The sequence below is a fragment of the Lichenostomus cassidix genome, chromosome 6, assembly GCF_008360975.1.
Source record: "Lichenostomus cassidix isolate B80296 chromosome 6, HeHo_3.0, whole genome shotgun sequence".
In the NCBI taxonomy this organism is placed as follows: Eukaryota; Metazoa; Chordata; class Aves; order Passeriformes; family Meliphagidae; genus Lichenostomus; species Lichenostomus cassidix.
Genome location: NC_139487.1, coordinates 27,996,941 through 28,010,303, shown reverse-complemented (window position 1 = coordinate 28,010,303; position 13,363 = coordinate 27,996,941). Strand labels below are relative to the sequence as shown.

The window sequence follows — 13,363 nt, the reverse complement described above, 5'->3', positions numbered from 1 at the left end:
CCAGCACTTCAGCCTTGTGTCTTTCAAAGTAATGGGCAAGATTTCACCTCAGCACCTTAGGCCAAAGCAGGAAGAATATCTTAACATGCTGTTTAAGCTAGAATGGTCTTTCAAGTGAGAAAGTAGCCAGAAAAGAAAAGCAAGATACAAAGATGAAATTGAGTTTTTAAAAAAAAAAAAAATATGCAAATGTATCCCTGAATGTGGGCACATAGGGAACAATTTATTAAACTACCAGGTCCACTTGGAAGGGTATTTAAATTTATTAGGAAATGGGAAGAAATAGGGAATGAATAAATGGGTAGTTAAATACAGGAGACAGAAGGAATGACAAAATAGATGATTTTTGTTGTCAGTTAAGTATGAACTCAGAAATGCCATTAGTTCATGAACCTAGTGTCTGAAACCTCTACACTGGTTTTAGACAGCAGTATCTTTCAAAGTGTATAAATTAAACAAGCAATTGTTATTGTCTTGAGTCACATTTCAAAGTTTCTATCAATAGAAGTGGGAAACACTGGAAGGTGATGCTGAGGAGCCCCTTGTTCTGGTTTGTGGCTAGCAGCAACACACAGTGGTAAATGTAGGAACATGCTCTATTATTTCACTTTTGCATACCAGCATCTCATTTCACCAATTCAAGTTTTGATTTTTGAGCCTCAGCCCACATGGAAAGTGGATGTGGAATGAAACCTGTTTTCTCTCATTTGCTCTGCTCTTGGTACCCTCACTTCCCGTGTGAAAGAGGTGTCACAGCAGTGGGAGCAATTCTGTAAAAATGCTGGGAAGAGAGGCATGGCCTTTGCTCCAAGCTGTGACAGAACATGAAGGATGTTAGTGGGAAGTACACAGAAAAGCTGGGACCCACAACTGAGCACCTGAAAAAAAATACTTTGGCCTGATAATGATGACTTACTTCAAATGATCTGCAAGAGCAAAACATTGCTCTTGAAATGTTCTCGGTGAAGAGATCTGTCTGCACTTGTGGTGTGACTTGGATTCAGCAGGGATGGGAAGCAGATGGGAAGGGCTGATGACAGCTTAGGACAGGCTGAAGGCATTGAGCCTTTCTAAAAAATTCAGCAGGAAGGACTGCAGAAAGTGTGAAGGCAAGAAAGGATGTGGCTTGGGAAATGTTTATGGTCAGACTGCAGTAGGCTAGGACTAGCCAAATAGGAAGGAGCGGGAAAGGAAAGATGCCAAGTAGCTTGGAAAGAAAAAAGACTGGGATCTGTGCATATGAGTAACTGCCTATGCAGAAGAGCACCAAGGGTGTAGTGCAGCACCTTTGGTTTTGTTGTGGATAAACCTTGGAAACTTCCCGGACAGCAAAACAGCACCCAGCTTAAAGCAGTGCCCTTGGAGGCCACCTCAGAAGCAAGGGCTGGGCATGAGTGAATTGAATACAGGTTTGCAGCCTGGTGCACACAGGCAGAATCACAGTGGAAGGATCAGTGGAGAGGAATATTCCCTGCTGCTCCTGGGGTCTATTACAGAGTATGGCTGGCTGCACACTTGAGCAAAGTGGGCTGCTACCTGGAGGGCAGGTACCTGCTCTGCTTGTATTAGGGGTGATGGGTTTGGACAGAACAGCATGTTCTTCTCTACAGCTGAGCTCTCTCCTGTGTTCAGAGCTTTGGCTGATGGAGGGCCTGGTGTGTGTGGGAGAAAGCTCCTCCTGTGAGTAGGGCACAGGCATCAGTGCTCCCAGCAGCACCAGTGGTCACTGCCCTGCTTGGCTCCCAGCCTGAGCTGCAGGACCAGTAAGTTCTGCTCTTCAGGGCTTCTCCCTGGGCTCTGCCTCAGTCAGTCCTTTGCACATGGCAATGGCCAGGGAGAGCAAGAGTAAAGAAGCTTGGAGAATCTGGGAGGGGGAGAATCTCTTGGCTCTTTTCAAAGTTTCTCTGAAATAGGTGCTTTCCTCCAAACCTGAACTCCTTCCCTCCAGATTCTTATTAGCTGTCAGTCAACTTGGTGCCACACCAAGCCTTTGCTGCTGTGTCACCTTTTGACTGCTCAGCTCTGTGCCCTCTTCCAGGCTGTCCTATCCCTTCCTCAGACTTTCCTTTCGGACTACAGCTGTAAACCAAGAAGCCCAAAGCCAGTCCTGTTGTAAAAAGCCTACTGGTATTGGTTGAGGTGCCAATGCGTCTTCCTCTTCCATGTGACATTTTTGTACAGAGCACAAAAGCAAGGGTTAATGCTCTAACAGATGGATGGCAGGGGATTAAGAATATATTGTATCTACTGTGGAACAGATCTTCCTGTTCTTCCATAATTATAATTATAGTTTTTATTACAGTTGTAGGGCATCTAAGTGAAACTCATCCAGAATATAAATGCCTGAGATTGAGGAGGAAGGCAGAAAACATTGAGATTTCCAAGTGGAGATGACCTCTGCTGCTCTCTGAGCTCAGACTATTTTTGGCAGGAGGCAAATGAAGCAAGGGCCTGCCTTGGAATGAAGGCAGAGCAGCTGCCAGCCCCTGTAATTAGCCAAAAGGCCTGTGGAGTGTGGACAGGAGGCTGCAGAGCACGTGGCTCCTGCCATGGCACTGCTCAGTCCACAACAGTGCCTGCAGGAATGCAAAGCCCAGCCAAGCCCAGATATTGCAGCTGCTCCCCTGGGAAAGCCTGAGCCCCTCATGCTGGGGCTGAACAGTCCCAGTGTGCCCTGAACAGAGTGCACAGGGCTGACAGAGTCCATGGGGCAGGAAACAGAGCCCTCTGCCTTACACAGGACTGATTCGGTCCTTAGCAAGGGCCTCCAAATGTGCTTGGGTGATGACCCTGAATTGCAAGGGAATGTCTGAAATACACAATAATGGACTTAATCATTTATGTATTTGTTTAGTGTAATTGTAGAGGAAAAAGTGTTACTGCAGGCAAGATTTCTCTGGCAACCTCTGGGTTAGTGGCACTATTCTCTTCATATGTAAATTCCAGGCCTGCCAAGAGCCTATGTGCAAAATATTTTCTACTCATAATAGAAGTTGAACGTAAGGGAGTTTTATGATGACTTTTTTTTTAATGCCGTCTCATGCCATGTAAGGAAGGCAATCAACAAAAGAAGACAACAAAAATATGTTTGTCAGAATTTTTACTACAAATATTTTCCTTCCATGATATTTAATATGAAAATCACATTTAATTTTTCTCCAAGCAATGCATTCATCGATATAGGCTGGCTTAAGGATGCGAAGAATGACTATATTACAGTCAGGAGTCACACAGTCATAGACATGGGCTCAATATCAGAGGTTACTGATGATAAACCTTTCCATGGCAAGATTCCTCAGTTGCTGCTTTCCTCTGTGGGCAGTAGCACAGCAATGTATTTGTACACTCCCAAGAAAAGCCAGCTCCAGAGCCAGTTCCTGGCCTGAATTTTGTCTGTTTCTAACCAAACACAGTTTCTCTGTAGAAATGAAACCAAGCAAGCATGCAGGTAATAGGGGAAGATGTAGTTCAGCCTGCTTTACTCAAGGTGTGGAGCTTTACATCAGTTCCACTGATTTTTAAGTTTTTTGTCTCCATTCCTATTCAAGCAGCGAGCAATCTGTTTTCAAGGGTAGTCTGATTTGTGGGGTCTATCAGTTCCTCATTAGCTGCATGAGTTACAAAAAGTGGAAAACTCTCCGGGACTTGAAAAATGTGTGCTTCTTGTGAGGCATTTCCCATCACTTCTGTGCTGGATTTCAGAATCATTTTATGTAATCAATCTATTTCTCATGGTTATTCTTGGGCTATTTTATATCCATGTATACAGGGTTGTTTCATGGGCCTGTTTTTAATGTTTGAATGAGACATGAAATGAAAAAAAGCACCCCACTTTACACAGGGCAGAAGATGTAAGTGTAATCATCTAAGAATTATTTTGCTGTAGAATCTCATGGCTTCAAATTTTTTGTGTGTCAGCACAGTTCAAACTGCAGGGGCTTTGACTTGGATTGGTGTAGATTTTAAAAATAACCTTCATTCACTCACTTCAAAACTTTCCTTAAAAACCTTCAACATTTTTTTCTGGTCTTCACAACTTTGCTGTGATATCTGACAGGGATGCCAGATGGCCCAAAGAGATAAACATCAAACAAGTAGAATGTCCCTGCCTCCAGCCCTTTGATGGTCTCAGTGGTGACGGCTCGCTGGAGGTTTAGATCATAGAAGTACTTGCACAGCACTTTCTCGGATTTGTGCCGAGATTCAGGCCCAGAGCACCTGTCTGCACTCTGCAGTTCCTTCCAGATCTGATCCTCTTCAATCCTTTTCCTGTACACACAGTACTTGCTCTCCTCCTGTCTTCCCAGCCAGGCAATGGTCACAGACCTGCATGTTCTCAGTTTACTGAAGGATTTGATTTTTAAGCTCTCTGGAAGGAGTGGGAATAAGGGCTTATGGAAATGGGGGGATGCCTGTACCTTGACAGAGGAGTTAGATTCCACTGTGGACCTCAGCTGCACCAAATAGGTGTCCAGCAGCTTTCCCTTCAGGGATAAATACCTCAGCCCAGAGAGATTTTCTGATGCCACAGTTTTGCCATTTCTTGTGATGTGAACCCGGATTTGGCCCTGGCACAGCTGAAAGGTGAAGTGTATTTTCTTGTGCCTTGCCTGGTACTTCAGAGTGTAGGATTTCTGCTTTTTCCCATCAAGGACCACATGAATCACTTTGCCATCTTTCAGCTCTGGTACCTTGGGTTCAGGTTCTTCCAGGGTCCTGGCAAATGTCCCCGTGTATGCAGCGCTGGCATTTGTAAGGAGATTGACAATAAAAACATCCAAGTAATACTGAGTGTTTGGGCTGAGGTTGGGCACTGTGTAAGTGTTCCTGGTACCCACACACACCTGCCTGACTTCCCCACTGCTCACTTTGTTGATGATGCTCAGCTCGCTGTTGGACAATATCATCACCTGCTGCGGCTCAAGCAGGTATGGAGAGAGGGACAGAGCTAATGTGGGTGGCAGTTTCATTCCAGAGGATCTGATGGCTGTCTCAGCAGCACATAAGCTCTTATAGTTGTGCTTCTCATTAACCAGGAGACAGTACTGGATGCTTTCTCCATGCTGCAAGACGGAAGGGCTGTGTTTCCAGGTCAGAGTCACTGTTGTATGGCCAATGCCAACCACATCTATGCGTGGATCCATCGGAAGCTCTGGGTAGAGGTGCCCAGACGTCGTGTCAGTTGTTAAGTACACAGTGATGTGTGTGTCTCGCTCGGTGGATAAGAACTCGAGCAGGTAAAGGGCAGAATGGGAAGACATTCCCATGTAAGTCTCTACAGAATTTCCCTTGTAGTTGAAGATGGTGGATACCATGCTTGCAGTCTTCTGAGATTTGGAGATTTCCTGTGTATCGTGGTCACCTGCAGGCAAAAAGCAGATTTATGAAAGTCTGATTTAAATGATGTGAAATAAAGTGCATCATACAAGTTATACTGTTCATATGCTAGGGAATGCTGTATTTTCTTCTTGAAAGCAGCAATTATAACTAAAAATGTTTTAGTAAAAATATGTTGCTACTGGCAATTTATTAAATTTTGAGAAGCTTTTATTTTAGCAGTGCAGCTGTAGAATTATGTTTTCAAAAATACTATAATTATGGAACCACAACTTGCAAAAGCTTGGCTTATATCATGCCTGGTGCCCCTACAATTTTCTTCTACTTGCTGTCTCTTTGTGTACTTTACCTTGAGACTCATTATTTCTATGATAGGTTTATTTCTTTGGGTTAGTTTTAGGCCATTCCCTCATGAAGAGGAAAAACTTGTCAATTCAAAGGGGTATAAATTGAACTTCTCAGTCACGTGTACCTGCTTGACAGTTAAGCACTTTTTACTGGCAGCTTTTAGATTTTTGAGAACTTCATTCAAAAAATCATGCAAGAGAAAGGAATTGCCTTTTGGGGTAAAGGCAGTGTAGTGGCCACTGCCACGGTAGATGTGGCAAGAATAAATGGCTAAATCTTCTCTGCTTCATGTAAGGAGCAAATGGTTGTCTCAAATGACCCAAGCCGCAGAAAAAAAACTGCAGCAGCAGAGGCAAGTTTCACCCAATACCAAGAGCTTATGAAGTTGATTTGTTTCTACAGCCTGGAAGATCCACAGTTGTTCTTAAATATTAACCTTGGATATAAAGTTTTTTCATATCTAATCTTTAATTTTCTTTAACTGAGGGCAAGATCTGATGGTCTCACATATTTCACCTGTGGAGACAGGGTCAGTCCATGGCAGTTTACAGAAGAGGGAGCTACGGGATATTTAGGCTCGTGGCAAATTTCCTGTAACATTGAGTACCTATGAGTAATTTATGCTTTCTTTGTGTCTACTTAGGCAGACTGAAGACCTTACCTGGCGTTGCTTTCCCTGGGAGACCTGGTGGAGACTTGTACACAAGTATGCTCCATTCAATGGGAACATCACAGGGGGTCACAGTTATTGAGAAAGGTGCAAGGACCCTGCTCTCTTCCAAAACAAAGTAGTACCTGTGAATGTGGATAGAAACAGAGGGAATGTGTCAGGGAATTCAAGCTTGCTTGATACTCCTTGTCATCGGCCATGCTGATGTGGGTCACTTTACTCCGGGTAGAAATGACTGTTCTCTGAGGTGCATCCACACAAAGGCATAGTGAATGTCTCTAGTCTTGAGCTATGGGATGAAAATAGGCTATGGGGTTTCTTCATAATCCACAGGTATTTGCTTGAAAGCTTTTTTCACCTACTTGAGGCAATATCTTTCCCTCTGAGGTTTATTTCACACTTTAACTGAACATTATATCACATCCTTATCTGGTTATTTGGGTTGAAGGGTGTGATTTAGCTGACAGCTTTCTAGATAACCACCCTTTGCCAGCTCTACCTTAATTGCCTCATATGCATGAGCACTACGAAGTGACATCAGTGTCGTCAGTCAGGTTTTGATTCCTGCCTCAAAAAAGCCCAGCCTCCTGTCTTGCTCTGTTTTATATGTTGGTTTTATACAGACTGTATAATATTTGGACTTGGCCAGAGAAGTGTTTGGATTTGAGTGCCTCACTCTGTACTTACATGAAGGCAATTGGCAATTCAAGGGATTTTTTGTTGCTCACTAGTGAGACAAGCCTAGTCATTATGGATAGGTCCTGTCAGCCTAGAAGTCTGGCTTGCTTTCAGGGTATGGCTACTAGGCCAGAGTAAAGCTTCCCTGGAATCAGTTCCACATTCTTGAGACTTTTACTCTCAACCAAAACTTGCCATCCCTTGTCTTCCTGCTTGGATGACTGGGGTTCATTCCTGATCATGCTAAACTGTTCCCTAACTACAGTCTTAATGTTATGCCACAGGAGCATAGAAAAAAAATTCCCTTTTCTTTGAGATTTCAGTACCTCTTTTCCTTTAACAAGGAGAGCTCCTAGCTCTGTTCTTGTGAGCGTGGTCACATTATATAACATGTGCCATGTTCCAGTTTTTCTGTGCAATGCATGTGAAGACTGAGCAATCTGGCTCACCCTCTGCTCCGTGCCCACTTGGGTGTATGTCAAAATCTGTATTTGCTGGTCTCTGTCCAAAGTGCATCTCTTCCCAAACAAGCAGATTGATCTTTGCTAGCCAGATGCAGCGCCAGTTATAGTATCTACATCACTTACATATCTAGGTGTGGCAGAAGACTTTGCAGATGTTTTGGGAAGGTGAATATGTGGAATGTCCACATGCAAAGCACTTTTGACCTTAGCAAGTTGTAGTGCCATTCAACAAAAACACTTTCAGTGTGCAGGACACTGGCAGAAGCTTTTCTGATAAGATGTCTGTGCCGACATTCTATGGGTTTAGAATTTTCTCGGTGAAATGGTTGCATTTTACCATAAATGTAGGATGGCTGCTGCCTCTGCAGACCTGAAGCCAGGCTGTTTGTGCCACAGCAGCTGTTTGCTGCTGGAGACCAATCATCCTGCATCAGTTCTGCTGCTGCTCTGACAAACACCACAGACAGCTGCTGAAATATGTACAGGAACCTAGACTTCAACTTGCAGGTTCGTTCTGGATTCTGGGCAGTGGAATGACACTTGAGGAGTGGGGCATTTTTCTGGAAATTCAGTGTGTGCTGATGGAGCCCTGCAGGTGCTCAGGGATTCTTGACTTGTACTGGAGTGAGCAATTAGCAGTGATACAGGGAAGTGTCTGAGAATAGGAGTGGCTGATTTGCCCTTACCTTTTGGGTATATCCTTCAGCAGGTGAATTGTAGTTTCCTTACCATCTGCAAGTATCAGGGAGTGGTAGAAATCGAAGAGATCAGTCTTGAAACTCTGTTGAGAACCAGTGGTGGGTGCTTTTATAGAATGGCACAAACAAGTTGCCATGAGAAGGTGAAGAGGCAGATAAAACCAGAACCAGGACATCTTCAGTACTGCAAAGTGAGATGACAAAAGTGAAAAGAAACTGTTCTCATCAGAAAGCAAGTAATGTGACCCTCTTTCTTTGCCTTTTCTGGTATTTATTGTAATCCCAACAAGCCAAGCATTCAAATTGTGCCAGTCTCAATTTTGCTAAGTTGTCTAAAGTTCACTGAAATATTTCTCAGAGGATCTCTCTGCAAAGATTTCATTGCAGAAACTGCTACAAAGTCTTTGATTATAGAAAAAAGAGTCAATGCAGAACAAGTGCAAATTTACAGTTATTCAAAAAAAACTTTTTACTGCTGACAGAATGCATGGAGAATTACATTTAATATATATTTTTTCTAGTTTGTGGTGTTCACTTACTATATTTCAAGGCTTAGCTATTTGTAATCAAACTGTCCCTTTAAAACTCACAGGAGGTCACTACAAACACTGCTTCTGCTATTCTCTCAGATAATTGAATTTTTATTTTGTCCATTGTGACTCCAGATACATGTAGAGAAGAGGATCAGTGTAACTTATCCAGAGCTGTGCAAGATACTGTTTGGTAAAAGGTGGAAAATCCTGGCTAAGAATCCCTAAACTTGTACTTAGATTTTAAACTCTGTGGCTCTCATTTGCAAGAAGACTTTATCACTGCAGGGAAGTAATCTAGTTCTTAGATTTTTGTACTGCCCATCATTCTCATACCTGTATCACATCCAGCCTGTCTCAGCATTATCTGCTCACTGGAACTGTAATAACTGTACTGTATTCACTCTGGCAAGAGATTTTTTTTTTTTAAATCAGGTATGTCCCTTTTTTTTGAACAGGCCTTGTTATCAGCTTGGAGTCTACGAAAGAAAAGTACAAAAAGAGTCCCCAGCAAACACTGACATTACTTAAACTGCTGAGTACATTGCCCAGACCTACACAGAGGAGACTCCACGTAGGACAAGAAATTTTGACAGTACAATAGGTGCAGTTTTATTGATTATGTCTTACAACTCTTTTGTCTGCCACATCCAGTTTCAGAAAGTATGAAACTGGAAAGGGCATAGACCTTTAATACAGGTGCCAGCTGTAGCTCAGGGATTTGGAAAGCAGAGGGAGCTCTGTGAGCAAGATCCCCTTTTTGAGGAAAAAGTAGCTTATTGCATCTTAGAAGCAGCAAGGAGTAAAGAGCCTGGTTAAATCTGATTATTGGCTGGTGATAGTAGAAAACATAAAAGACAAAGGCTCAATTCTTTGTAGTTTTTTTTTTTTTTTCTGAGGTCAGCTCTCTCCCCATAGTGCTGGCAAAAGTGTGAAAGATCTTAGGCAGTCAAATCTCCAGTTCAGCAGACCTGCTGTCCATTACAGTTAAAATTACTTTATAAAATGACCCCTTCCTTCCTAAATCTATTTCAAACATGCACATTTAAATATAGCATTGAATACAGCTGGAGGTTTTTATCTACAAAATCTGGGATTCCCAAAGTCAAGCACATCTTTCGTATCAGTGAGATGATTATGGAAATTATTACTACCAGGTCAGCTGAATGTTTCCTCTCAACACCCAAATAAAGTTGGCACTTCTCTGCCCATTTGTAATATTTTAGCACCTGGTTGAATTCAGGCTTAAACAACCACCTGAACAAGCTGAAAGAGTAGTTAAGATTTCTATATCAATTCCATTTTAATGCTCTCATAACAGAGCCTTCCTTATGACTCTGAGTCTCTTTGCCACTTTGTTATTCTTGTAGGCTAACTATAGCTTACAGATTTAAAATATAACCCCAAATATTTTGCTTTACCTTTGACAGTGGAATCTAAGTTGCTCTGTGCTTTGGAGAGGATTTTAAAAAAAGTCTTTCTGCTGCTTAAATGACAGGATCTCGCAAACCACACTGATACCACAGCAACTCAGCTTTTCTTGTCCAGGAAAACAAACAAACGGAGCAATCAACAAACCTATAATCAGCTTATCCCAACGAGGACATCATCCTAAAGGCTGTTTTCATTCAATTACACAAACAAAATATTCTCAGACTCTTGGAAATATGTTACACAAAAAATACTGTGCTTACCTATTGTGTTCCTGGCCAGATGATCCTCAGACCACTTGCTTTCTTTGCCAAAAAAGCATGAAATAAAAACACAGACTTTTCAGATCTCTGTAGACAGATGAAAATCAAAACTGTGCAACCAGTTTAACAGGACAGAACTGATTTTTCCATATGGCTCCTGAACAGACATAGTAACAAAAAAGCTTGCGGTCCTTCAAGAAAAGTAAAAAAAAAACCAAAAACAAAACAAAAAGCAACCAGGATTTTGGTGTTTTCTTGAGTTGGCTATTTTCAAAGGTTGTTTTAAACTTGCCCAGTTCTAATATCTCCCAGGTGCTGGTTGTTGCTCCTCCAGCTGAGGAGTTGCTCCTGGAGGGCTGCGCAGCAGTTGGGCTGTGCTGCCTGCAGAGCCCAGGACCTGCTCCTGCACCGAGTGTCAGCCAGACTGCTCCTGCAGCCTAATCCCAGCGCTGGCTGCCCGGGGAGCAGGTCTTTCACTGAAATGCACAGTGAGGAGGAGGGGGTGAGATGGAGAGAGGAGCAAATGCTGTTAACCCTTGTCAGCCCTCAATCCAAGCCAGCCAGGGGTGCACCGCTGTCCTCCGGAAAATGACTTTTGTGTTTGGAGCTTTGATGGTGCTTCCAAGGAGTGTGTGATCTCCCTGCCCTCAGCACTTCAGGCTCCACATAATTTCAGACGTGCTGAGTTTCTGGTGTGGTGCTTTTTGGCCCAACAGGTGCTGACTTAAAGCAGGGAAGGCAGAGAAGCTGCAAGGGAGAGAATGCTCTGCATTTTAAAAGCAGACTGGAATTAGCTATCCTTTGAAGGCTGTCAGGAATCTACTGAATAGGGCTGAGCAGTTTTCTTGGCTTAGAGAGGCTGTGTAAGAAAAACTCCAAAAGTGTCTGGGCTGGGGGAGCATTTCTGATGTGAAAGCAGTGTGGCTGAGGGAGGAGGCAGCAAAAGGGTGCATGGGAAATGGCTCACAGCAAGCCAAGCACTTGCTTGTTGGGGCTACAAAGCAGTTGTAGCAAAGCCATGGCTCTTTTCAGGCCACTCCTGCTGAGTGAGAGCAGTGTATGGCCAGGATTCACATGCTGCTTGCACTTCTTGGCCTGGGATGTCAGGAAAGATGCCCTGGGATCAGTGCTGTGGGGATGCCTGCTCAGAAAGGCAAGCCCCAGGGAGCTGCATGAGCTTCCAGGCAGGCACTTTGCCGGGGGAAAAGACAGTATAGTAGGGAGGCTTTCTTTTTAAATAAAGTCTCTTGTCCAGTGTTTGAAGAGTGACTTGCAGTAACCCTTTACTATTGTCTCCCTGGATTTGGCGTTAGATTGTTTAAGCCTTCCCAAGACTGAAAGTTTGCTAAGAAGAAGGGAAGATAAGGGAGAATTAGAAAGATGTTTCAATAGGTTTTGCATAGTAGATCCTTCTGAAAATGTAAATTGCTCATTAACCAATGTAAGAGAAATAGTTCCAGTGTGTTCATTCTCACTGCAGAAGATGGCAGAAATAATTAATATGTTTATGAATTGTTTGCTGAAAAGTTTTACTGAGTAACTGGGCTTTTAAAAAGGGCCAGCATGTGGGAGCCTTGATACAGGCACTGTATGATCAGGGTATTGGCACTGGGGAGCTATGAGGGGACACTGCAGGATGTGTGCTAGAAAACTGGCAAGAATAGGGTAAATGGTAAACAGGGTCTGTCAGACAAACTATCATTCTGGTGTGAAATGCAGCAAAGGTGATGTCTGTCTAACAGATCTGGGAGCTAATGAAAATGTAAGCAGCTAGCCAGAACTCATCTGTTTCCCTAATGGAAGAGAAACAAGAGAAAAAAGTGCTGCTGCAAAGTCCAGTAAGGTCTTAGAGCAGGCTTGGAAGAGGGAAGTGTAGATCAGATGAGGTGCATCAAAAATGTTTCCTGAAAACAGGACATGAAATTTATTTTCACAGAAAAAACATTGGTCCTAATATGCAAGGACTACAGTCTGTTTTTGCTGGGAATCTGAGGGGACTCATGAGTGGAAGTCAGCAGGGAGAATTGTAGGCCAGCAAGCAGTGCTAAGTAAGGGATATCTCTGGGAAAATCTCAGCAGCAGGTGCCACTCATGTCTGGTAAAATCCCTAAATCTGGACCGAGAGTGGACATGGTTGTTGCAGAAGGGATGGACCGACTGTCCTGTCCTCTCCAGAGCTCCCCACTGCCATCAAAATGAATAGTTACCCACAGTGTAATTGCACTTCCAGGGAAGGCAATGAGAGTCTTTCCTTTGGCCATCATTTCAGCATTGGAAGCCAAATATTTGAAGGAGCCCTCTGTCTCCCACTGAATAAACCATGAGCAAGAATGTCAGGGGAAAGAGGCTGGTGATGGTTTAAGTATGGAAGTAGTCCAGTTCCTCTCCGCACAGTTTCTCACATACTCCCTGTGTGTGTCTGCTTACATGCTTTGCTGGAGCAGGATGCATGCTCATAAATTTACAGAGAGGTTCACTGAACCACTATCAAAGAGAAAAAAGTATTCTCTGTGGAGAAAGTTAAGAGCTAAATTCATGACTTGTATAACTTGACTGAACTCAGTGAGGTTACAACAGGGATAAATCGGTCCTTGATCTGGCAAAAAATTGGTGCAATGGCCTTTTCAGTAGAAAAGATAGTCTGATATGAGCAGGCTCTGCTGCCCCTCAGAGCTGAGTTGGGGATTTCAAGAGGGCTGTTGAGAGATCCTACTGCTGTGCCAACCCTGCTGCCCATCCACACCTTTCATAAATGTGAGAGATGGACCACCTTTGACACCAGAGGCTATTCTCTGTTACAAAGTGGATCTGCTAAAAGATCAGTAATGCTGAAACAAAGGATCTGCTTTCAAATGGGAGCAAAAAGGCAGACTGTCAGGGATTTAGCCTGAAGCTCTCAAAGACACTTCAGATGTGTGTTTTCTGGAACTGGAGTCCAGATTGC

General features: G+C 43.3%; 1 protein-coding gene across 1 annotated transcript; it reads right to left on the bottom strand.

Annotated features, from left to right (window-relative positions):
• Window positions 1-3,096: 3,096 nt before the first annotated feature.
• Window positions 3,097-10,888, bottom strand: LOC146435545 (protein NDNF-like). Its single transcript, XM_085064192.1, has 4 exons — window positions 10,420-10,888; window positions 8,184-8,379; window positions 6,347-6,480; window positions 3,097-5,362 (listed from the first exon to the last, which is right to left on the bottom strand). The coding sequence occupies exons 2-4, from the start codon at window positions 8,369-8,371 to the stop codon at window positions 4,011-4,013; spliced, it is 1,674 nt and encodes a 557-aa protein (XP_084920318.1). The 5' UTR covers window positions 8,372-8,379; window positions 10,420-10,888; the 3' UTR covers window positions 3,097-4,010.
• Between the last annotated feature and the right edge of the window lie 2,475 nt (window positions 10,889-13,363).